The sequence below is a fragment of the Oncorhynchus nerka genome, linkage group LG24, assembly GCF_034236695.1.
Source record: "Oncorhynchus nerka isolate Pitt River linkage group LG24, Oner_Uvic_2.0, whole genome shotgun sequence".
Classification (NCBI taxonomy): domain Eukaryota; kingdom Metazoa; phylum Chordata; class Actinopteri; order Salmoniformes; family Salmonidae; genus Oncorhynchus; species Oncorhynchus nerka.
Genome location: NC_088419.1, coordinates 25,406,920 through 25,432,362, shown reverse-complemented (window position 1 = coordinate 25,432,362; position 25,443 = coordinate 25,406,920). Strand labels below are relative to the sequence as shown.

The following is a 25,443-nucleotide window of genomic DNA, read 5'->3' as shown; positions in this document are numbered from 1 at the left end:
CAGTCAGAACAAAATGATGGGAAGCACAATGAACTCTTGAGAATTCCTGTAGGGAACACTCAAAACCCTGGCTGATTCTGGTGTCTGTCAACAGAGGGCTATTTGGAGAAGCCTGGTGTTAAAAGGTAAAGAATTACTGTCAACCTCACTCTCCAGTAGTATGACTTGCATAAACCCTCAAGAGGGACCTAATTTCATACCATTTTACCTTAATTGGAGGGAAATTATATTAAATTAGATAATTGCTCTGAAATAATTGGCAATATTTGATACACAGCATCCTTCAGAAGGATGCATGGCTTCATAACCTACAATGCAGTTCTGTGGCGTGTGGGGGGGAAATAATTGCAGTATTGCTCTCCATTTTATTAAAAACCTCTTGCAGACAAAAATGTGTAAGAGACAGAAATGATTTCCGTTCAGAACTCACCAAGTTTCCAGCCTTGGTAATTCTATAAATATTTGATAATAAGTCATCCACAGTGAGCATCCACAGTGAGCATCCACAGCATCCACAGTGAGCATCCACAGAATACAAAAAGAGGGGATACAAAGATCAGCTTCTTTTTATGCTTCTCTTTAGATTGGGCCTCTTCATATACTTTTGCTGAGCTCATTGAACTTCTAAGTGTCTTTCTCCCACTCTGGTGTTGCTACTGCTGTTCTGTTTATGAGAGCCACTTAGCTTGGAACCAAGGTTCAGTAGCTCCCTAAAAACCTTTTGAAATGGGGAGAGAAAAAGCATAGATTTTCTGGTTGGAAAAGTCCTCATGTCTGCTGGAATTCAACTGGAGGAGTCTATTTGGTGGGATCTATGACTTGACCTTATTTTCCAACCATACATTAGAGAAAGTAATTTTAAAAACTCTGACTGCATGAAGACAAATAGAGATCTGATATGAGTCACAACAGCTGAACAGGAAAAGTGGTTTGGTTCCTAAGAGATTGTTTCCTGACCATGTGAGAGAACTGCAGTCCCCACACAAATCCCAGAGTTAGCAGATCTCCTCTCAGACGAGATTGGCTAAACCCCTGATATATTTCACAGCTTTACATCTCCTTGAAGGACTGTCCTGCACTCAAGAGATTGGCAGCAGCAAAGCTCTCACCTCTCTTTGACGGTACAACTTCCAGAAACTTTGGAATAACACTGTTCCAACATGGCTGCAATACAATTCTCTGAAGCCTCACGTCACTCTTTTCTAGGGGCAATGGTTGTTCAACTATTGGCAGCTATCTCTATGTAATTGTCTCCACTAACATGGTGTCTATCAAACTGTGGCAGATGGAATAAATGATGTCCTCTTTTCCTTATGACATGTATCAGATCTCATTGAGTTATAGCAGTAGTTCTGGGCAGCACCAGCAGAGTTTTCACAGTTAGGTACATACCTCTTTGCCAGAAAGGTAATAGGCAGAGAGCAGGCCTCCGACAAACCGGATGTTCACTTCAAAGACAGAGACCTCAGCATTCTGCAGAGAGAACAAACAAAGGAGAGAGATGGAGAGATAGAGATACAGAGGAATGGAGAGAGAGGGGGAGGAGAGAGACAAAGGTTACATGATTAGGAGTATTCAACCTGCTGAGTCACCAGGCAGCAGCTGGCAGGCGGTACACAGGGTAGGAATTAGACCGATTAAACGGAATGGCCGATTAATTAGGGCCGATTTAAAGTTTTCATAACAATCGGAAAATCTGTATTTTTGGACACCGATTTGGCCATGTTTTTTTTTACACCGTTATTTAATCTTTATTGAACTAGGCAAGTCAGTTAACTTCTTGAGTGTAGGAGGCAGGATTTTCGTTTTTGGCTAAAAGAAAAACGTACCCATTTGAAACGGCCTATTTCTCAGGCCCAGAAAGTAGAATATGCATATAATTGTCAGATTAGGATAGAAAACAATCTAAAGTTTCCAAAACTGTCAAAATATTTTCTGTGAGTATAACAAAACTGATATTGCAGGCGAAAACCTGAGGAAAATCAAGTCAGGAAGTGCTGTTTTTCCTGAAAGCTCTCTGTTCCATTGGATGCCTTGCCTCCATTTAAAGGGATATCAACCAGATTCCTTTTCCTATGGCTTCCTCAAGGTGTCAACAGTCTTTAGACATAGTTTCAGGAAAAATTAAAGATAACATCGCGTCAGTGGATAGCTGGGTGTTCGCAGAGTTTTGCTTGCGCAACAGAGTGGGGCAGCCATAGTCTCTCCCTCTCCCATTGAAAATGCGACAGTCCCGCATTTTCTACGCAATAGTTTGGGCCACCTAATTTGCCAGAATTTTACGTAATTATGACATTACACTGAAGGTTGTGCAATGTGACAGGAATATTTAGACTTATGGATGCCACCCATTAGATAAAATACGGAACGGTTCGGTATTTCACTGAAAGAATAAACGTTTTTTCGAGATGATAGTTTCCGGATTCGACCATATTAATGACCTAAGGCTCGTATTTCTGTGTGTTATCATGTTATAACCAAGTCTATGATTTGATAGAGCAGTCTGACTGAGCGATGGTAGGCACCAGCAGGCTCGTAAACATTCATTCAAACAGCATTTTTGTGCGTTTGCCAGCAGTTCGTCGCTGTGCTTCAAGCCTATCAACTCCCGAGATTAGGCTGGTGTAACCGATGTGAAATGGCTAACTAGTTAGCGGGGTGTGCGCTAATAGTGTTTCAAATGTCACTCGCTCTGAGACTTGGAGTAGTTATTCCCCTTGCTCTACATGGGTAACCCTGCTTCGAGGGTGACTGTTATCGATGTGTTCCTGGTTCGAGCCCAAGTAGGGGCGAGGAGAGGGACGGAAGCTATACTGTTACACTGGCAATACTAAAGTGCCTATAAGAACATCCAATAGTCAAAGGTATATGAAATACAAATGGTATAGAGAGAAATAGTCCTATAATTCCTATAATAACTACAACCTAAAACTTCTTACCTGGGAAAATTGAAGACTCATGTTAAAAGGAACCACCATATGTTCTCATGTTCTGAACAAGGAACTTAAACGTTATCTTTCTTACATGGCACATATTGCACTTTTACTTTCTTCTCCAACACGTAGTTTTTGCATTATTTAAACCAAATTGAACATGTTTCATTATTTATTTGAGGCTAAATTTATTTTATTAATGTATTATATTAAGTTCAAATAAGTGTTCATTCAGTATTGTTGTAATTGTCATTATTACAAATAAATAAATATACAAAAATATATATATATATTTAAAAATTAAATAAAAATTCACTGCTTTTTTTTGGTCCTCCAATAAATCTGTATCGGCGTTGAAATATTATAATCGGTCGACCTCTAGTAGGAATATCCTCGCATCACACACTGAATGTAAACACTGCAGACATACACTAACTCTTTCAGTTGGTAGCACCAGCAGAATGATTGGGTCCCACCAATTTTTTAAATAATAAAATGTATATAGATGTGGGCTATAGCTGAGGACACACTGAGGTATCAACATCCTTATCCCATGACTTTACAGAGGACTCTACAGTACATCAGAGAAGTGATCAAAAAGTGTCATTTTAGAGTCAACTACCTAATGTTACAACAACAAACATTTAACCAACTGTATCGATACAATAGTGTGGTCCACTATCCCCATAGTTAAAATAGAACACAAAGAGGAGGGTCTGTCAGAGAACAGACCTTCCACAGAGCTCACACAGAGCTGAGGCTAAACAACACTGGGAAAAGTGATCTATAATTCAGAAACTACCCACACTGGGTTCAATTTATGTGTGTTATTTCATCTCAAGGTCAAGCTGGGAAGCATGAGTTGCCACCAACAAATTTAAGCAATATGAAGAGGTAATGGGATGCCTTCCTGGTATGGAACACCGTCTTGCCCAAACACAGACCTGCACTCAGCCCATTTCCCTTCGAAGGGCCCAAGGCTTGGTTTTCTCCATTGGAATAGGCAGGCTTATTACCCATTCCTCATGTAGATTGTCATTACTCTGAAAAGAAGCATGTGGAGCCTGTCTATCCAGGATAAATTGCTATTCTTTTAATACTGAGAAATGATGGTTTTCATAACCTCATTCTAACTTCCAGCCCTTTGCTTTATATGATAGATCATGTAGAGTGGCCATCAAATACTTAAGTTAATCATATTATTATGTGCTTATTCCTTGAGGTTTTACTGAGAGGAAATGTTCATGTTATTGCCTCCACTTTGAGTGTACCACATAAAACATTTTTAAATAAAAATGGTGCTTTTTACATTGGACTAAACTTGATCTTTCCACAATATGAGAAACTTGCGTTCCTAATGGGGGAGAGAGGCTCAGTGACCACGCATGGTAATTATACCAAATAACAACTAAATATCAGTAGCGAAGACTTTTTTGTCCTCATTTTACCATGGGTTATTTGTTTCCTGCAGACTATTTGTTTTGGGACAAACATAACATTTGTAAACATGTCTTTTTTATGTTGAATTGTAAAGCTTTATCTCTTAGATTTTCCCATACAAAGGCTTCTGCGTAGCATGACTCTGTATTTCAATTACAGTTTTTACATGAGTAAACTAATCTGGTCCGGAGAGATTCTGTAACTTATATTCTTCAATAGTAGAGAACGTGTGACAGGCAGGCAATTTAATTTAACAGCAGGCCAGCAGACAACCTTATAATTAAATTTAATGTATTTAGTCCAAACCTGTGGACTGTGAGACCCAAATTTGTCATATTTCTGTTCGCATTATCAATGGTGTGTTAATGACTTAACATTTTGACAGGTGGCAGTTGTTTAAATGGGGAAGGCATTTTTCATTGCTGGAATTAAGTGTTTTTCCCCTGACTATGGACCGAATGACTTGGCACACCTCAGTGGAAATAAGAACTGTTGAGGAGGGGTTGAACTCTCCTGAGGACACTGCTCTATGTAGCTGGGGTGCTTTCCACTCTAAGAGACCTTAGAGAGCTATTCTGGCCCTCAGTCAAGGACTTCAGTGAGGCCAAAGAATCAAAAGGATTTCATGACAGTCTGCTGCACTGCACCCAGGGTTCAATTCCACAAAATGGAAAGTTAAGGATACTGATGAGGTAAAAAAAAAAAATACATGAAGAACATCAAAATGTGATTGTACTGTATTGTACAAAACGTGTGAACTCCGTAGAAAGGGATCAAATCTAGACCACCAAAATAACTTAAACTGACAACCTCAACGTACTCAGACCAGATGTTACGGGTTGCACAATTTGAAATCTATTACAGTGAAACCAAAGCAGTCTCACACACGGTATCTTGGCACGAGTCATTGTTGAATTCTCCAATGTCTGAAGAGGTCCTGCTGCTGTTTGTGTAAATATGCAATGTCTTCATGGAAGACTTCATAAACACTGGGGCCAAACTTGGCTGTACTGAACCGTGGTTCATTAAACCCTCACTGTTAATAGGGTGGTAAAGTAGGGTGAGTGTCTGACTGAACACCATTCATTCTTCAGCCGTGTGACAACCCACAGCCCTCCGTATCATGACCATCTACTGAAAACTCTAGTCAGGCCTAACTTCAACCTGAATCAGATGTGATGTTATAATCTTATCAATTATACTCCCTGTCTATGTTAATTGAATGAGCTCCTCTTCCACTGAAAAATTACAAAAGACACTAGGGAAAATAACTGAGATGGGCTGAGGGAATGGAAGGATGGAATGATGAAATCAAATCAATTGTATTGGTCACATACACATATCTAGCAGATGTTATCGCAGGTGTAGCGAAATGCTTGTGTTCCTAGCTCCAACAGTGCAGTAGTATCTAAAAACAATTCACAACAACACACACAAATCAAAAAGTAAAATAATGGAATTAAGAAATACATACATATTAGATTGAGCAATGTTGGAGTGGCATTGACTAAAATACATTAGAATGGAATACTGTATATACATATGAGATGATTAAAGCAGTATGTTTATTTAAACATTCTTAAACTGACTAGTGTTCCATTATTATTGTGGCCAGTGATTTCAAGTTTATGTATATAGGGCAGCAGCCTATACAGTCTAATGGCCTTGAGATAGAAGCTGTTTTTCAGTCTCTCGGTCCCAGCTTTGATGCACCTGTACTGACCTCACCTTCTGGATGGTAGTGGGGTGAACAGCCCATGGCTCGGGTGGTTGATGTCCTTGATGACATCGGGTGCTGTAGGTGTCCTGGAGGGCAGGTAGTTTGCCCCAGGTGATGCGTTGGGTTGACCGCACCACCCTCTGGAGAGCCCTGCTTTGCGGGTGGTACAGTTGCCATACCAGGCAGTGATACAGCCTGACAGGATGCTCTCAATTGTGCATCTGTAAAAGTTTGTGAGGGTTTTAGGTGTCTTCACTACACTGTCTGTGTGGGTGGACAGTCAGTGATGTGTACGCCGAGGAACTTGAAACTTTCCACCTTCTCCACTGCGGTACCGTCGATGTGGATAGGGGAGTGCTCCCCCTGCTGTTTCCTGAAGTCCACGATCAGCTCCTGTTTTTTGTTGACGTTGAGTGAGAGGTTACTTTCCTGGCACCACTCTCCCAGGGCCCTCATCTCCTCCCTGTTGGCTGTCTCGTCATTGTTGGTAATCAGGCCTACTACTGTCGCGTTGTCTGCAAACTTGATGATTGAGTTGGAGGCGTGCGTGGCCACGCAGTCATGGGTGAAGAGAGAGTACAGGAGGGGACTGAAAACGCACCCTTGTGGGGTCCCTGTGTTCAGGAAGTCCAGGACCCAGTTGCACAGGGCGGGGTTCAGACCCATGGCCCTGAGCTTAATGATGAGCTTGGAGGGTACTATGCTGTTGAATGCTGAGCTATAGTCAATGAACAGCATTCTTACATAGGTATTCCTCTTGTCCAGATGGGATAGGGCAGTGTGGATTATCTGTGTAAATATTGGGGCGTAAAGCAAATTGAAGTGGGTCTAGGGTGTAAGGTAGAGGTGATATGATCCTTAACTAGCCTCTAAAAGCATTTCATGATGACAGAAGTGAGTGCTATGGGGCGTTAAGTCATTTAGTTCAGTTACCTTTGCTTTATTGGGTACAGGAACAATGGTGAACATCTTGAAGCAAGTGGGGACAGCAGACTGGGATAGGGAGAGATTGAATATTTCCGTAAACACACTTAAATATCTTACTCACGTCTTCTCCGGCCAAGGAGAAGGAGAGCCCACAGTCCTTGGTAGCGGGCCACGTAGGCGGCACTGTGTTATCCTCAAAGCAAGCATAGAAGGCGTTTAGCTTGTCCGGAAGCAAGACATCAGTGTCCGTGACGTGAATGGTTTTCCCTTCGTAGTCCGTGATTGTCTGTAGACCCTGCCATATACACTACCGTTCAAAAGTTTGGGGTCACTTAGAAATGTCCTTGTTTTTCATGAAAACATACATGAAATGAGTTGCAAAATGAATAGGAAATATAGTCAAGACATTGACAAGATTATAAATAATGGTTTTTAATTGAAATAATAATGGCATGGTGTTACAAAATTAGCCTAAAGACAACAAGAGCAACATGAGCTCATGGGCTCTCATAAAGTGTTTGATGACTTTTTTGATCACATTTGCATTGAAGTCAGAGTGATTAGAGGGACAATGGAGTGCTGAGTACCAGGCAGTTAGCAAGTTTGGTAGGCTAGTAATGACCAACAGCAGCATCAGATCGGTCATGTGGAACGACCGTGTGGAATTTGACTGCCTTCAAGACTCGTGACCGCCGGTCAGCCTGGGCTCAGACTGACTCAGGCATTTTCTCCCTCAAAAAACTCTAAATGCAGTCCCCAGATGGCGTCAAGCACTCCTCGAGCATCTTTTTATTTTTTCTGCGTCTCACGAATGTTCTTTGTGATTCGAACACCTCTAACTTAGATTTGTCTGTCTATAACACTTTTTTCCAATCTTCCTCTGTCCAGTGTCTGTTCTTTTTCCCATATTAATATTTTATTTTTATTGGCCAGTCTGAGATATTGCTTTTTCTTTGCAACTCTGCCAAGAAGGCCAGCATCTCGGAGTCGCCTCTTCACTGTTGACGTTGAGACGGGTGTTTTGCGAGCACTATTTAATGAAGCTGGCAGTTGAGGACTTATGAGCCGTCTTTTTCTCAAACTAGACACTAATGTACTTGTCCTCTTGCTCAGTTGTGCACTGGGGCCTCCCACTACTCTTGCTATTCTGGTTAGAGCCAGTTTGAGCTGTTCTGTGAAGGGAGTAGTACACAGCATCGTACCAGATCTTCAGTTTCTTGGCAATTTCTCGCATGGAATAGCCTTCATTTCTCAAAACAAGAATAGACCGACAAGTTTCATAAGAAAGTCCTTTGTTTCTGGACATTTTGAGCCTGTAATCGAACCCACAAATGCTGATGCTCCAGATACTCAACTAGTCTAAAGCAGGCCAGTTTTATTGCTTCCTTAAACAGAACAGTTGACAGCTGTGCTAACAAAGGCAAAAGGGTTTTTTAATGATCAATAATAAACTTGGATCAGCTATCACAACATGCCATTGGAACACAGGAGTGATTGTTGCTGATAATAGGCCTCTGTACGCCTATGTAGATATTCCATAAAAAAATCATCAGTTTCCAGCTACAATAGCCATTTACAACATTAACAATGTCTACACTGTATTTCTGATCAATATGATGTTATTTTAAATTGGACAAATATTTTTGCTTTTCTTTCAAAAACATGGACGTTTCTAAGTGACCCCAACCTTTTGAACGGTAGTGTACGTATCGTGTCTGAGCCATTGAATTGCGACTCCATTTTGTCTCTGTACAGTCATTTTGCCTTTTGATTGCCTTACGGAAGGAATAACTACACTGTTTGTATTCAGCCATATTCCCAGTCACTTTGCCATGGTTAAATGTAGTTGTTCGCACTTTCAGTTTTGCGCGAAGGCTGCCGCCTATCTACGGTTTCTGGTTTTGGTAGGTTTTAATAGTCACAGTGGGTACAACAATTCCTATACACTTCCTGATGAACTCAGTCACCGTATCCGTGTATTTGTCAGTGTTATTCTCAGAAGCTACCTGGAACATATCCCAGTCTGCTTGATCAAAACAATCTTGAAGCATGTATTCCGATAGGTCAGACCAGCGTTGAATAGACATTAGCACATGCATTTCCTGTTTGAGTTTTTGACTATAGGAAGGGAGGAGCAAAATAGAGTCGTGATCAGATTTGCCAAAGGGTGGGCGGGGGAGGGCCTTGTAGGTATTTCGAAAAGTTGAGTAGCAGTGGTCCAATGTTTTACCAGCGCGAGTACGACAGTCAATGTGTTGCTAGAACTTCGGTAGCGTTTTCCTCAAATGTGCTTTCTTAAAATCTCCAGCTACAATAAATGCGGCCTCGGGATATGTGCTTTCCAGTTCGCATAAAGTCCAGTGTAGTTCTTTGAGGGCTGTCATGGTATCTGCTTGAGGGGGGATATACACGTCTGTGACTATAACCGAAGAGAATTTTCTTGGGAGGTAATACGGTCAGCATTTGATTGTGAGGTATTCTAGGTCGGGTGAACAAAAGGACTTGAGTTTCTGTAGGTTATCACAATCACACCATGAGTAGTTAATCATGAAACATACACCCCCGCCTTTCCTCTTCCCATAGAGTTCTTTATTCCTGTCTGCGTGATGTACTGAGAATCCAGCTGGCTGTATGGACGGGGACAGTATATCCAGAGAGAGCCATGTTTCTGTGAAACAAGAGTATGTTACAATCCCTGATGTCTCTCGGGAAGGAGATCCTCAGCCTGAGCTCGTCTACTTTATTATCCAGAGAATAAACATTAGTGAGAAATATGCTCGGAAACTGTGGATGGTGTGCACTCCTCCTGAGTCGGACTAGAAGTTCACTCCGAATGCTTCTTCTCCGCCGGTAGTGTTTTGGAGCAGCTTCTGGATTAAGTTAAATTGCCCTGGGGGGTACGAACAAAAGGATCCAATTCTGGAAAGTCGTATTCCTAGTCGCAATGCTGGTGAGTTACCGCCACTCTGATATCCACTGTATTACAGTATGTAATAACATAAAAACAATTCTGGACTAATAATGTAAGAAATAACACAAAATCAAAATACTGCAAAGTTGCTTAGGAGCTAGAAGCAGAGCTGTAGGCAACATCTTACTCTCTGATAGAACCTAGTGTAGAGGTTCTAGAGCTGAGGTACTGTATAGCTGAGCTCCTTCTTATCACAATGCTGAGAGCAATGGCAGTGAATGACAACAACAGTAATACTCTGACAGTATATGAATGACAAGGAAGCCCTTGCGAGGTCACAAAGAGCAGCAGTGAAAACCGACTACTAGAGATGATGCACAAATGCACTTACTAAGCCTGGCTACACTGCTACACAAATAACATGCTGCCATGTCTGTGGATCAACTGTCAGAAGACTCTTAGTAATACTCATCCTCTGATGCTGTGCCTGTGTGCGTGTGTGTGAGAGCGACAGGATCTACCTGCGCTGCATCTACCTCAAACCTCTGGCTAGCAAATGTCTCCCTTTTGTTAGCATGCAGGCCAATGTCCAGCAAAGCTGTGCAGTCATTACACAGCTCCTGCCTTCAGGCTGAAAGTGGAGCCAGGGCCCTTCCATAATACATAACCTCTGCCTTTGTTCCTGCACTGGCCTTGCCTTTCACAGTAGCCCACAACACAAAGCATCTAGGCACAAGGCAGAGGCAAATAAAGATGGGCACCAGGGGCTTGCTTGCTTTCACGCTCTTCATCTCTTCCCGGCAGGACTGATGGGAGAGTAAAAGAAAAGTCGTCCCTGGCCATTATAGTCTGAGCTGGTTAGCGTGTTGTGTTTGACCAGACCCGCTTTATATTCTGACCTTGTGTGTCTGTCTATCCGTCGTGCTCGTCTGTCAGAGTGAGTGGGTGCGCTGGGGCAGAGGCTATTAAAGTGTAACACACAAAGAGGAGCGATGGCAGGAGAGGGACCCTGGTTCAGAGGGCAAGGTAGTGGCTAGCCTACAACGGATGGGCTTTTCGTTTAATAAAATACTTTTAAAAATCAATTTACAGGGCATGACATGAATCAAAGACTGGGGGAGCTCAGCAATACTTGAATTACCAATGCCTTGCTTGTCAATGTCAATTGGCTAGATAATCAAGACAAGTGTCATTCAGGGATCCCCACGACCCTGTCTTGAAACCTGAACATTAAACTCTGAGACATCTCCCCTGTTCCAGTGAATCTGTATTGAACAGAGGCATCAGGAGATGCAGTGGTTAGCTCCTGTCTTTCAGTATTCCAGTCATGGCTCCTCACTAATACCACAGTCAGGCGGGATGGAGGGCCAAATGGAAAACCAGACCACTCCATCCATGTTAAGACAATATTGCAAGGGGAGGAGCTGGAGAGGAGGGGGTTGTATCAATCTTTGATTTAGATGATTCTGTATTCAGGAGACAAAGTGAATATTAATGCCTGGTCCACCAGGGCTTTTGTAGGCTCCTTTATTGTTGGAATTGCTGGAGGGCAGTGAAGCCAAAGCCTTTCAATTAAAAGTTTGTTAACACTCTTTATGGAAGCTTCTGATCACTTATGCTATTTTCTCTCTCTCCCTCCGTTAGAAAAGCATAAGGGTGGACAAGAATTTAGTGCTTCTTAACGAGAGGGTTCTCCAAGGGGAATAAATAATGAATCTGGTTCCCCAACATGGGCAAGATCTAAGAAGGCAGAGGAGACATCAAAGTAAAAGGACTGAAGGTGTTTTTTTTTAACCTCAAGTTCTGCAGCGCCATCACCACCCCTCCTTAATCCATGCTAGTATTGAACATTCATTTCACACAGAAACTAGGCTTAATAACGGTAAAAGTGGAAAAGTTTGTCAACAACTTTTAATTTGATGAGTCATCACATTTCCTTGTGCTATAACCTTCCCTATAATCTCTGGTATTCAATTTATCGCAAAATTGCATTATAGGGATATGGGGTGGTTCAGTTGTTCACATACTAAAATTGCACAAATTGCAGTTTGCCATTTCTCAAGTGGGGCCATTCCTTTTATTGACGTAAAATAAACCAAGAAAATAACTTGCTAAGAAATCACAAATTGTTGAGGCATGACCAATGGGTTGGAACATGCTGAGTTTACACTAGATTAGAGTTGCATTAGAGTTGATCAAATGCAATTGAAAGGCATAATGCAAATACAAATGATTGCATTCCAATTGACTAGGGAGTTGATTTACAGGGTTATTTGGGCATTATTGATAACTTTTGGTCCAGAAACACAAGTGAGCACCATTGTCAATATCATCATTTCATAGGTATATAAATAATGGTGGATTGCAAAGTTTTTCTAATTAGTGTGACAATGTCAGAGACAGACTTTTCAAATAGTTTTAGACATCTCTTTCATTTCCATGTGTGGGAGTTGTCTGAAGGGAAAACTGTATTCTTGAATATTAGAGACAGGAAGAGACAGCGAATGGCTTGAGAAAGGCAATGTGTTCTACCTGACAGACCCACAAAGTCTTAGCTCCTAAAGCACATTACCTTCAGACTGATGAGTCAGGTCTATATTGACTGATTAGAAGGTATCAGAGTTAAGTGCTCTCTCCTCCCTACCCCACACAGTGGAATCAAGGTTACTTCATTCAGTCCACTTCTACAGACATATGCCACTCTAAACAGTGGTGAGTACTTTAACTGTTCTGTCTGAAACAGAGCACTTCATCAAGGCCCAATTACCTGGAGTCACCTTGAGTGTCCCTGTATTCTCTCCATGCTGATTACAGTGGGGTCCACCTAACCAAACAGATTGTACATCTCCTGTCCTTGTGAATGTCAGTGGGTGACTTACTAGCAGAGTTTGGTAAGAGTGCTTTCAGTTTTGCTGGCCCATAATTTTGGAAATTTTGCAGAAGGACCTGGAACTAAAATAATTTTATTCCGATTGATACATTTTAAAATCACAGATCGGAGGGCTACTGATCACAAATTGCACGTTTATAATCCTGCTCTTTTAAGCTCTTTGTTTTAACTTCCATTCATTGTTGTGTTTTATGTTGTGTTCTTTCTCATATGGAACTGTATGAATGCTGCTTGGCCAGGGCTCAACTGGCTCAACTGGAAAATACATGTAAATCTCAATGTGACCTCCTTGGTTAAATAAAGGATAAATTAATCAAAGTAAAAAGACAAGGGTGTTCTATGGTGCTACTAGCTAGCAGACAATGGGTGTTCTATGGTGCTACTAGCTAGCAGACAATGGGTGTTCTATGGTCCTACTAGCTAGCAGACAATGGGTGTTCTATGGTGCTACTAGCTAGCAGACAATGGGTGTTCTATGGTCCTACTAGCTAGCAGACAATGGGTGTTCTATGGTGCTACTAGCTAGCAGACAAGGGTGTTCTATGGTCCTACTAGCTAGCAGACAATGGGTGTTCTAGCTAGCAGACAATGGGTGTTCTATGGTGCTCTATGGCTAGCAGACACTATGGGTGTTCTATGGTCCTACTAGCTAGCAGACAATGGGTGTTCTATGGTCCTACTAGCTAGCAGACAATGGGTGTTCTATGGTCCTACTAGCTAGCAGACAATGGGTGTTCTATGGTCCTACTAGCTAGCAGACAATGGGTGTTCTATGGTCCTACTAGCTAGCAGACAATGGGTGTTCTATGGTCCTACTAGCTAGCAGACAATGGGTGTTCTATGGTCCTACTAGCTAGCAGACAATGGGTGTTCTATGGTCCTACTAGCTAGCAGACAATGGGTGGTCCTACTAGCTAGCAGACAAGGGTGTTCTATGGTCCTACTAGCTAGCAGACAATGGGTGTTCTATGGTCCTACTAGCTAGCAGACAATGGGTGTTCTATGGTCCTACTAGCTAGCAGACAATGGGTGTTCTATGGTCCTACTAGCTAGCAGACAATGGGTGTTCTATGGTCCTACTAGCTAGCAGACAATGGGTGTTCTATGGTCCTACTAGCTAGCAGACAATGGGTGTTCTATGGTCCTACTAGCTAGCAGACAATGGGTGTTCTAATAGCAGACAATGAGTGTTCTATGGTCCTACTAGCTAGCAGACAATGAGTGTTCTATGGTCCTACTAGCTAGCAGACAATGGGTGTTCTATGGTCCTACTAGCTAGCAGACAATGAGTGTTCTATGGTCCTACTAGCTAGCAGACAATGGGTGTTCTATGGTCCTACTAGCTAGCAGACAATGGGTGTTCTATGGTCCTACTAGCTAGCAGACAATGAGTGTTCTATGGTCCTACTAGCTAGCAGACAATGAGTGTTCTATGGTCCTACTAGCTAGCAGACAATGGGTGTTCTATGGTCCTACTAGCTAGCAGACAATGAGTGTTCTATGGTCCTACTAGCTAGCAGACAATGAGTGTTCTATGGTCCTACTAGCTAGCAGACAATGGGTGTTCTATGGTCCTACTAGCTAGCAGACAATGGGTGTTCTATGGTCCTACTAGCTAGCAGACAATGGGTGTTCTATGGTCCTACTAGCTAGCAGACAATGGGTGTTCTATGGTCCTACTAGCTAGCAGACAATGAGTGTTCTATGGTCCTACTGGTCCTACTAGCTAGCAGACAATGAGTGTTCTATGGTCCTACTAGCTAGCAGACAATGGGTGTTCTATGGTCCTACTAGCTAGCAGACAATGGGTGTTCTATGGTCCTACTAGCTAGCAGATAATGGGTGTTCTATGGTCCTACTAGCTAGCAGACAATGGGTGTTTTATGTATAATAGTTATACTCACCACGTTGAAGTCTAGGTTCTTCTCCACCCACTCTGTGGCCATGTCAAAGTCCTCAAACATCTCCATGATGTACAGGGTATCCAGAGCATCCACGATGGTGGCTCCTTTTATGCTCCCTGGGAAGGCAAACAAAACAAAGCCTTTAGGACTAACATCATATTTTCCTCTCATAGCAACATATTGTATTGGTGGAACAACAGCACAGTCAGAGTCATGGTTCTGTGATTAAGACCAGAGGTAAAGCCTATAGGGAGGAGGTCAGATCTGGCAGTGTGGTGCCAGGACAACAACCTCTCCCTCAACGTCAGCAAGACAAAGGAGCTGGTCGTGGACTACAGGAAAGAAGGAAAAGGTCTAGGCGCCCCCATTCACTGAAGTGGAATCGGTCAAGAGATTCAAGTTCCTCGGTGTCCACATCACTAAGGATCTATCACAATCCAAACACACCAACACATTTGTGAAGAGGGCACTAGAACACCTCTTCCTCCTCAGGAGGATGAACAGATTTGGCACGGGTCCTCTGATCCTCCAAAAGTTCTACAGCTGCACCATTGAGAGCATCTTGACTTGCTGCATCAGCTCTTGGCATGGCAACTGCTTAGCATCCGACCACAAGGCGCTACAGAGGGTAGTGCGTATGGCCTAGTACATTACCGGGGCTGAGCTCCCTGTCATCCAGGACCTCTATACCAGGTGGTGTCAAAGGAAGGCTCTAGAAATTATCCAAGACCCCAGCCACCCAAGTCATAGACAGTTCTCTCTGCAATCGCACGGCAAGCGGTACCGATGCACCAAGTTTGGAACCGACAGGACTCTGAACAGCTTCTACCCCCAAGCCATAAGACTGCTAAATAGTTTGTTAAATAGTTAACCAAATAGCTACCCAGACTATCTGCATTGACCCTTTTTGCACTAACCTTTTTGACTCATCACAAAAACGCTGCTGCTACTGTTTACTATCCGTCACCTTATTCCTAGTTAAATGTACACATCTACCTCAATTACCTCGTTCCCCTGCACATGGAGTCGGTACTGGTAACCCTTGTATATAGCCAAGTTATCATTACTCATCGTGTATCTTATTAAGAGTTTTACTTTTCTATCATTTATTTTTCTTCTTTCGCTCTGTATAGTTGGAAAGGGCTGTAAGTATAAGTAAGCATTTCACCTGTTGTTTACGAAGCATGTGACAAATAAAATGTTATTTGAAAGGTCCAGGGCAGCCGGGTGTTGGAACTGGAAGTGTGCTGTTTTATTCAAAGTGCGGAGCATATCTCCTGCTGCGGCTGGAATAACGCTTCAGGCAACCTCTGTTTATCTCTGTGCCACGTCAGGCATATGAACAAATGCAAGTCTCACAGAGCACCTTTGGCTATTCTGTCAGGTTTTTACCTGGTCGAGGAGGAGGTCTGTGGCAGAGAGAGTGGAAACAGAGCGAGAGAGTACATTAGCGAGGGTTTCTAAGTCTTTTCACACTGGGCTGATGCTTTGGGAAGGCTCTTGGCCACCAGTCCTTACTTCACTAGCTAGATGACATTGTAGCATCCTGACAGAGCACCGTGTTCATTCATCTGATATTGTGCAGCTAAAACTGCTTCTGCTTCATTAAGATAAGAGCAACAAGCTAAATGGAATGACTGTGCTGTAAATACATGTAGCCTGTATGCAATTTATTCTCCACTGAAGGTTCTGTTTTCCACCTCACTTTATTGGGCTAAGTGGTGGTGGGGTACGGATGGTTATTCCATCCAAACATGTGATGATCACGTATTGCATGACAAGTTATATTGTTGCTGTGTTTGTTAGATCCATAAACCAATTCATACATCAAACAAATCTCTGGAGGGTTAAAGCCTTGTATTCAGCTTTATGGCAGTGACCTAAGACACTAAGCCTATACTGACGTTGTCTGGTTAAGTCTGACCCTAGCCAACTAAAACTCAACTCCAATATATATGTGACGTCAGGGCTCCAGTCCGCCCACTCTCGTCTCCGCTCAACTCCGTTGATGTGAAGTAGTACATCTTGGAGTTACGTTTTACTTGGCTAATCAGACCCATACAACCTCCCAGTGTTGGATCTCAGCTAAACAAGATCCAATACGCACAATAACAGGTGTCAGAATCACTTCTAGTAACACAAGAGCAGCTAATGGAAGTGCAGATGTTGTGTGCTGTGTTCGGGGGTAAACCTTTCATTCAACAGATGGTGACAGAGGAAACATTTATTAGCCACAATAAAGAGAGAGGAGTACAGTGAGGACTGACAGCAGGAGGACTTAGGTCCTTTTTATGCTTTAATTATAAAATCCTGCTTGGCTTTAATTATCAAACCCTGCTCGGCTTGCCAAGCGCTTAGCATAGAACCCATCCCCTGCCATCTAGGGCTGGGCGGCATACCGTATTTTATGATGTACCAGTATTGATACACAGACTGGTTTGGGTTTTGTTAAATGTGATATGCCGTTTGTAATGTCCATTTTTATAGATTACTTCGCTACTTGAGTCATATATATCTCTCTCTCTCTCTCTCTCTCTCTCTCTCTACAGACCTAGCCCCGCCCCGTCAATCAAGGACTGCGTTCAGTCTCAGCACATGCAACAATGTTGATGGCAACAATGCTGTTTTTACTTTGCTCAATATAATATCCACTAGCATTTTATAATTACACTATTAGTTTGTGCTTCTAACATCTGCAAACAGCAGGTTCGTCTTTTCTTAGCAAGTTGGGCCTAAATCTGGTTAGTCGCTAATGCTAATTACTAGATAGTACATTTTACAACTGAGTCAGAACAAACTTAATTAGCTATACAGACTGATTATACCAGTGATGGTGTAGACCTAAATCTGCATGTTTTTTGTGCAACAATATCTTGTAAATCAAAAAGGAATATGCGAAGTAAGACTATGTTAGCTACATGAAATTGTTAGCTACAATAAATATAGCCAAAGATAATAAGTTCCCCTAGGAAACACTTATCAACACCTTGGTTCCTACCGTGTCACAATAACTCCTCCCTGGAATTTTCATGTCCAACACTGTATAAAAGTGCCCACTATTATATTCTAACTCTAGAATTAGAATACTCATTCCATTTCCATGATTCCAACAGTTCACCCACGTGTTTTGCTCTAAAATGCAAGTCAAATCATAATTTCAAAATTTGGGTAGAAATAAGGCCTAGATTGTTTGTCCATATCGTGCAGTCCTACGTGACAGTGTGGAAATGATCTCAAATGAGTGCAGGTAATGCAGAAAATAATGAAAATGCAGAAAATAATTTTTGGTTGAAGTTGAATTGAACAGTAAAAAACAATCAGAATGGAGAAAGACCCATTGAAATCACATACAGTTGAAGTCGGAAGTTAACATACACTTACATTGGAGTCATTAAATCTCGTTTTTCAACCACTCCGCAAATTTCTTGTTAACAAACTGTAGTTTGGCAAGTCATTTACAACATCTACTTTGTGCATGACAAGTCATTTTTCCAAAAATTGTTTACAGACAGATTATTTCACTTATAATTCACTGTATCACAATTCCAGTGGGTCAGAAGTGTACATACACTAAGTTGACTGTGCCTTTAAACAGCTTGGAAAATTCCAGAAAATGATGTCATGGCTTTAGAAACTTCTGATAGGCTAATTGACATCATTTGAGTCAATTGGAGGTGTATCTGTGGATGTATTTCAAGGCCTACCTTCAAACTCAGTGCCTCATTGCTTGACATCATGGGAAAAATCAAAAGAAATCATCCACGACCTCAGAAAAAAAATTGTAGACCTCCACAAGTCCGGTTCATCCTTGGGAGCAATTTCCAAAATGCCTGAAGGTACCAAGTTCATCTGTACAAAACAATAGTACGGAAGTATAAACACCATGGGACCACGCAGCAGTCATACTGCTCAGGAAGGACATACAATCTGTCTCTTAGAGATGAACATACTTTGGTGCGAAAAGTGGAAATCAATCCCAGAACAACAGCAGGATCTTGTGAAGATGCTGGAGGAAACAGGTAAAACGGGTCCTATAATCGACATAACCTGAAAGGTCGCTCAGCAAGGAAGAAGCCACTGCTTCAAAACCGCCATAAAAAAGCCAGACTACAGTTTGCAACTGCACATGGTGACAAAGATCGTACTTTTTGGGGAAATGTCCTCTGGTCTGATGAAACAAAAATAGAACTGTAATGATGACCATCGTTATGTTTGGAGGAAAAAGGGGGAGGCTTGCAAGCTGAAGAACACCATCCCAAGCGTGAAGCACGGGGGTGGCAGCATCAAGTTGTGGGGGTGCTCTGCTGCAGGAGGGACTGGTGCACTTCACAAAATAGATGGCATCATAAGGTGGGAAAACGATGTGGATATATTGAAGCAACATCTCAAGACATCAGTCAGGAACTTAAAGCTTGGTCGCAAATGAGTCTTCCAAATGGACAATAATCCCAAATATACTTCCAAAGTTGTGGCAAAATGTCTTAAGGACAACAAAGTCAAGGTATGATGATAAGAACAATGGAGCAGAACTTTATCAAGTTCCCAAGTTCCCATTAAGACATCTTGAATTGACTTCTGAAGGAGGACATCACTTTTAATTTCTCTGGGGAAAATCAATTAAGTCCGATGGCCATCCCATGAACAGGCAAAATATATTTCCCCAGTTCAAAAGAGCCTGGTGATGGATGTGCGAGCAGCATTCACGGGACGGCAGCTCTTGTGTGTCAGAGCCTTCATTCATCACCTGCTCTCTCCCTTCATATCTCATACTTTAGAGGAGCAGAGACTCCTGCGCATTTTATTGACAGATGACACTTGCCAATAGAGTTCTCACATCGTTACCGGTGGAAAATGGTGGAAAACTGAATTTCACTGGGCTGAGAGCCTTTGAGGCTTGACAGAGAATTATGCAATGTTCGGACAAAAACAACCTTCACGTAAAAGGTGACAAAGTCACGCTGTAATTTCCCGGAGAAACAGAGAAGCGCAGCACATTGCCTCTCAAAACAAAGGTGTGCTCAGAATATCAAACCCATACAGACAGTGACACTACTCAGTGTACTGAGGGAGGACATTATCTTATCACTTCATTGAGGCCCATTTTAGAAAACAAATGGTGCTGTTCCAATGAGACCAGCACTGACACCAGTGGGCCACCAGTGTTTTATGTTCATGTAAATTATGTTAATCCAGTGTTGTGTTTCCATATTAAGACAATACTATGTCCAAAAATACAAGCAGCGAAAACAAGAGGCAAGACATAACACATATTTGATTGTTTTGTTTACTCGGGCATGGGAGGTGGAACTGCAAGAAATCAGACTGTGGGTGGGTGTGTCTGAGAAAACTAATGGTAAACTGAGGCTACGTAACCTATCTACTATTAAAGTGTTTTTTTCCTGGGTCTGTGGCTGAAAGCCCAGGTGAGGACAGAGCAGATCATAAATCAGCCTGTTAGGATACACAGTGCTCCATAGTGCTCTTACGAAGACCTGGTTGTGACAGGGGGTCTGATGCAGGGACATGCAGGTCCCCAGATCCCACCGCTGTGGGAGATGAATTCCCCCGCTCTGTTGCAGTCCGTTCACCCCTCCCAGTCCCAGCATAATCTGCATCAGCCCAGTCACTGTGGGGACCACACACACACACACACACACACACACACACATGGTGAAGCCCAGGGGAGGCCCAGGCTGAATTACACCAGCCATTCCAATTACGGAGATGGAATACCTGATGCGCACACGGAATGGATTTGGAATGACGGCATAATGGAGTCTCCCCAACATAGTGTACCTTGGACAAATAGTGTGCAAACCCGTGTACATCAGTAATATGCTTGTAATCCTATGAGTATGTCACAACAAAAGGAATACAAAAAGGACAACCTCTTTCCGTGAGAGGTGATAAACCTTACAATGTGTCACATTCTGACCTTAGTTCCTTTTTTATGTCTCTATTTTAGTTTGGTCAGGTCGTGAGTTGGGGTGGGCATTCTATGCTTTTGTTCTATGTTTTGTATTTCTGCTTTTGGCCGGGTATGGTTCCCAATCAGAGGCAGCTGTCAATCGTTGTCTCTGATTGAGAACCATACTTAGGCAGCCTGGTTTCGCCCTTGAGTTGTGGGTAGTTGTTTTCTGTTTCGTTTGTTCCAGTTTGTTATTTTTGTTCTAGTGTTCAGGGTAATTAAAAGATCATGAACACGTACCACGCTGCACCTTGGTCCTCTCCGTCTTCCACCTACGACGATTGTTACACAATGCTAACACTGAAGTAACATTGAGTTGATCAAATGAGGAGAATATGCTGTTCTTGTAAAGATGCAGCAGTAAAGTAGTGGATAAAATTGAAGTGCTCTGGGAGAGGATGTTCAAGATTATTGATCAATAGAATGAAAAGGGTTGACCTTAACGTTTGAAATTTGATCCCAGAAAAACAGATAAAGGTGGTAAGTCTTATAGCCAGGTGTTTGCGTGCGGTGATGCCGGGGTCAGGTTCAGCTTGGATTAAACTTTAATACTGGTGCATTTTCTCTTTAAAAAAAAGCTTGGTTAAGAAAAAGTTGTCTGAATGGACAAGGTGGTGTTTGAAGGTGGCTTCTGTGTATTATGGAGCCCTTCTCCACAGGGACAGCTAGGCCAATGTGACAGATGGTAGATGATTTCAGCTTGGAGGGCTAGCTGCCACGAACAGAGAACCTTCTGGAATTTACAACACTCAATAAGCAAGTCAACCTTCAAACCCATTTGGCAAGAAAATGTCATTGGCAATGTCACCGCAGTGGCCCAGTTCAGCGCGTTTATTTTTTGTCAGATGCAGGCTGGCTTACGCCTGCAAGGATTTTCCAGGTCAATGTGCCTACAAGTCCTCACACTCACCCCCCAGTGAAAGCAATGTCGTTCTGTCAAGCTCTTGTGTCATTTTCCATTTTAACACCATGTCACATTCTGTGATTGTGTTGAAGTGGGCCTTCAGAAAGAGAAAGGTGGGGAATTATAGATACCAATGAGGTTATGGCTGGCAATACAAGTGGCCTTATCCATAATTCACATAGCGATGTGCTGCAGTAAGGCTGTGTCACATTCGGCCGTGACCGGGACACCCATGAGGTGGTGCACAATTGGCCCAGCGTCGTTCGGGTTAGGATCTCACAAAATTTGGGAGAAATGTTTTAAATAATAAATAACATAATAATAATAAAGATAAAGATATCCCCAGACATTATCATCTGGTCTGTGGAATAGTGTGTACAATGTACAACATAATCATACATAGGCTACATTGACTCATTTAGCCTACATGTAGAAGAGTGCAACATGAAATACACTAAAAGTATGTGGACACCCCTTCAAATTAGTGGATTCGGCTATTTCAGCCACACCTCTTGCTGACAGTTGTATAAAAGTCGAGCACACAGCCATGCAATCTCCATAGACAGACATTGCAGTATAATGGCCAGTACTTACGAGCTCAGTGACTTTAAATGCAGCACCGTCACAGGATGCCAACTTTCCAACAAGTCAGTTTGTCACATTTCTGCCCTGCTAGAGCTGCCCCGGTCAACTGTAAGTGCTGTTATAAGTGGAAACATCTAGGACCAACAACTGCTGAGCTGCGAAGTGGTAGGCCACACAAACTCACAGAACGGGACCGCCATGTGCCGAAGTGTGTAGCGTATAAAAATCGTCTGTCCTCTATATTAATGCCCATGATTTTGGAATGAGATGTTCGACGAGCAGCTGTCCAGATACTTTTGACAATGTTGTATAGATGCATAATACACTCTATCAAGGCCGACTTCAAATGCCGACATCAATGTGAAAGTAACCGGAGCATAAAACAGTTGACTGCGAATGCAGACCATGCCAGATAAATTACATCAACAACATAGCTCAGGCAGTAGGAAGCTCTCTCATCCATTTATATGCAGATGATACAGTCTTATCCTCAGCTGGACCCTCCCCGGATTTTGTGTTAAATGCTCTACAACAAAGCTTTCTTAGTGTCCAACAAGCTTTCTCTACCCTTAACCTAGTTCTGAACACCTCCAAAACAAAAGGTCATGTGGTTTGGTAAGAAGAATACCCCTCTTCGCACAGGGGTTATTACTACCTCTGAGGGGTTAGAGCTTGAGGTAGTCACCGCATACAAGTACTTGGGAGTATGGCTAGACGGTGCACTGTCCTTCTCTCAGCACATATCAAAGCTGCAGGCTAAAGTTAAATCTAGACTTGGTTTCCTCTATCGTAATCGCTCCTCTTTCACCCCAAATGCCAAACTAACCCTGATTCAGATGCCCATTCTACCCATGCTAGATTACAGAGACATCATTTAGATTGGCAGGTAAGGGTGCTCTCGAGCAGCTAGATGTTCTTTACCATTCGTCCATCAGATTTGCTACCAATGCTCCTTATAGGACACAACACTGCATTCTATACTCCTCTGTAAACTGGTCATCTCTGTATACCCATCGTAAGACCCACTGGTGGATGCTTATTTATAAAAACCCTCTTAGGCCTACTCCCCCCTATCTGAGATATCTACTGCAGCCCTCATCCTCCACATACAACACCGGTTCTGCCAGTCACATTCTGTTAAAGGTCCCCAAAGCACACACATCCCTGGGTCGCTCCTCTTTTCAGCGACTGGAACGAGCTGCAACAAACACTCAAACTGGACAGTTTTATCTCAATCTCATCATTCAAAGACTCAATCATGGACACTCCTACTGACGATTGTGGCTGCTTTGTGTGATATATTGTTGTCTCTACCGTCTTGACATTTGTGTTGTTGACTTTGCCCAATGTTTGTACCATGTTTCTGTGCTGCTACCATGTTTTGTTGCTACCACGTTGTGTTGTCATGTGTTGCTGCCTTGTTATGTTGTTGTCTTAGGTCTCTCTTTATGTAGTGTTGTGTCTCTCTTGTTGTGATGTGTGTTTTGTCCTATATTTATATTGTATTTATTTAATAATTGTTTAAATCCCAGGCCCCAGTCCCCGCAGGAGGCCTTTTGGTAGGCCGTCATTGTAAATAAGAATTTGTTCTTAATGGACTTGCCTAGTTAAATAAAGGTTAAATAAAAATTAATAAATACATCAAAAGGAATTACTTAGGCCTACAAAAGACAAGGATGCATAAAGACAAAAACTCAAGGAATGAATGAAGACAAATCTACACATTAAGGCCACACCTGTAATTCAGCACTGCTGAGTGGACAGCACCTCGGTATACATAGTGGAGCCCGTGGGGTGTGGCTGAATAATGTCTCTGTCTAGTAGCCAGCTAGAATGAGGCTATTCAGTTTGTGGGCAGTTGAGTAGCCTTCAATGCTTATATGAAAATCATAACTGGCACGCAGATCTTTAGAGATGGTAAATTGTCACTCACATGAAAAAGGTTGCAGACCACCTGCTGTAGGCTATATGAAGTCACCCGTGCGGAATGGCACACACAGTGTACTATGACACTGTCATTGTCTCATGCGCTTCCCACCCAAATTGTTGCTCTGAATTCAGGAGATGTTCCTTATAATGTGTGACCCCAACTAATTGTTTGTATTTGCCTGTCTGCATTATTCGCCAGGGAAGGGAAACATTCTGCGAATATTGAAGCATTGCATCGACAAGGTGTTTCTGAGAATATTGAAGCATTGCATCGACAAGGTGTTTCTGAGTATATTGAAGCATTGTATCGACAAGGTGTTTCTGAGAATATTGAAGCATTGTATCGACAAGGTGTTTCTGAGAATATTGAAGCATTGTATCGACAAGGTGTTTCTGAGAATATTGAAGCATTGTATCGACAAGGTGTTTCTGAGAATATTGAAGCATTGTATCGACAAGGTGTTTCTGAGAATATTGAAGCATTGTATCGACAAGGTGTTTCTGAGAATATTGAAGCATTGTATCGACAAGGTGTTTCTGAGAATATTGAAGCATTGTATCGACAAGGTGTTTCTGAGAATATTGAAGCATTGTATCGACAAGGTGTTTCTGAGAATATTGAAGCATTGTATCGACAAGGTGTTTCTGAGAATATTGAAGCATTGTATCGACAAGGTGTTTCTGAGAATATTGAAGCATTGTATCGACAAGGTGTTTCTGAGAATATTGAAGCATTGTATCGACAAGGTGTTTCTGAGAATATTGAAGCATTGTATCGACAAGGTGTTTCTGAGAATATTGAAGCATTGCATCGACAAGGTGTTTCTGAGAATATTGAAGCATTGCATCGACAAGGTGTTTCTGAGAATATTGAAGCATTGCATCGACAAGGTGTTTCTGAGAATATTGAAGCACTGTATCGACAAGGTGTTTCTGAGAATATTGAAGCATTGTATCGACAAGGTGTTTCTGAGAATATTGAAGCATTGCATCGACAAGGTGTTTCTGAGAATATTGAAGCATTGCATCGACAAGGTGTTTCTGAGAATATTGAAGCATTGCATCGACAAGGTGTTTCTGAGAATATTGAAGCACTGTATCGACAAGGTGTTTCTGAGAATATTGAAGCACTGTATCGACAAGGTGTTTCTGAGAATATTGAAGCATTGTATAGACAAGGTGTTTCTGAGAATATTGAAGCATTGTATCAACGAACGAGGCAAAAGAATATTCAAACATTTTTTTCTTTAAATCAACAAGACTGCTCGGGGAATATTAATATTGCAACACAGTAGCCAATGCTAAACCTAAATAGAAAAGGATAATTGTGCA

General features: G+C 42.2%; 1 protein-coding gene across 1 annotated transcript in view; it reads right to left on the bottom strand.

The window, feature by feature from the left end:
* man1a1 (mannosidase, alpha, class 1A, member 1) overlaps positions 1-25,443 on the bottom strand; it is a 202,888-nt gene that overhangs the window by 122,498 nt on the left and 54,947 nt on the right. The window contains exons 3-4 of the mRNA XM_029631305.2: positions 14,726-14,841; positions 1,393-1,473 (exon numbers count right to left, since the gene is read on the bottom strand). Of these exons, the coding sequence (XP_029487165.1) occupies positions 1,393-1,473; positions 14,726-14,841 (197 nt within the window). The remainder of the gene's footprint in view (positions 1-1,392; positions 1,474-14,725; positions 14,842-25,443) is intronic.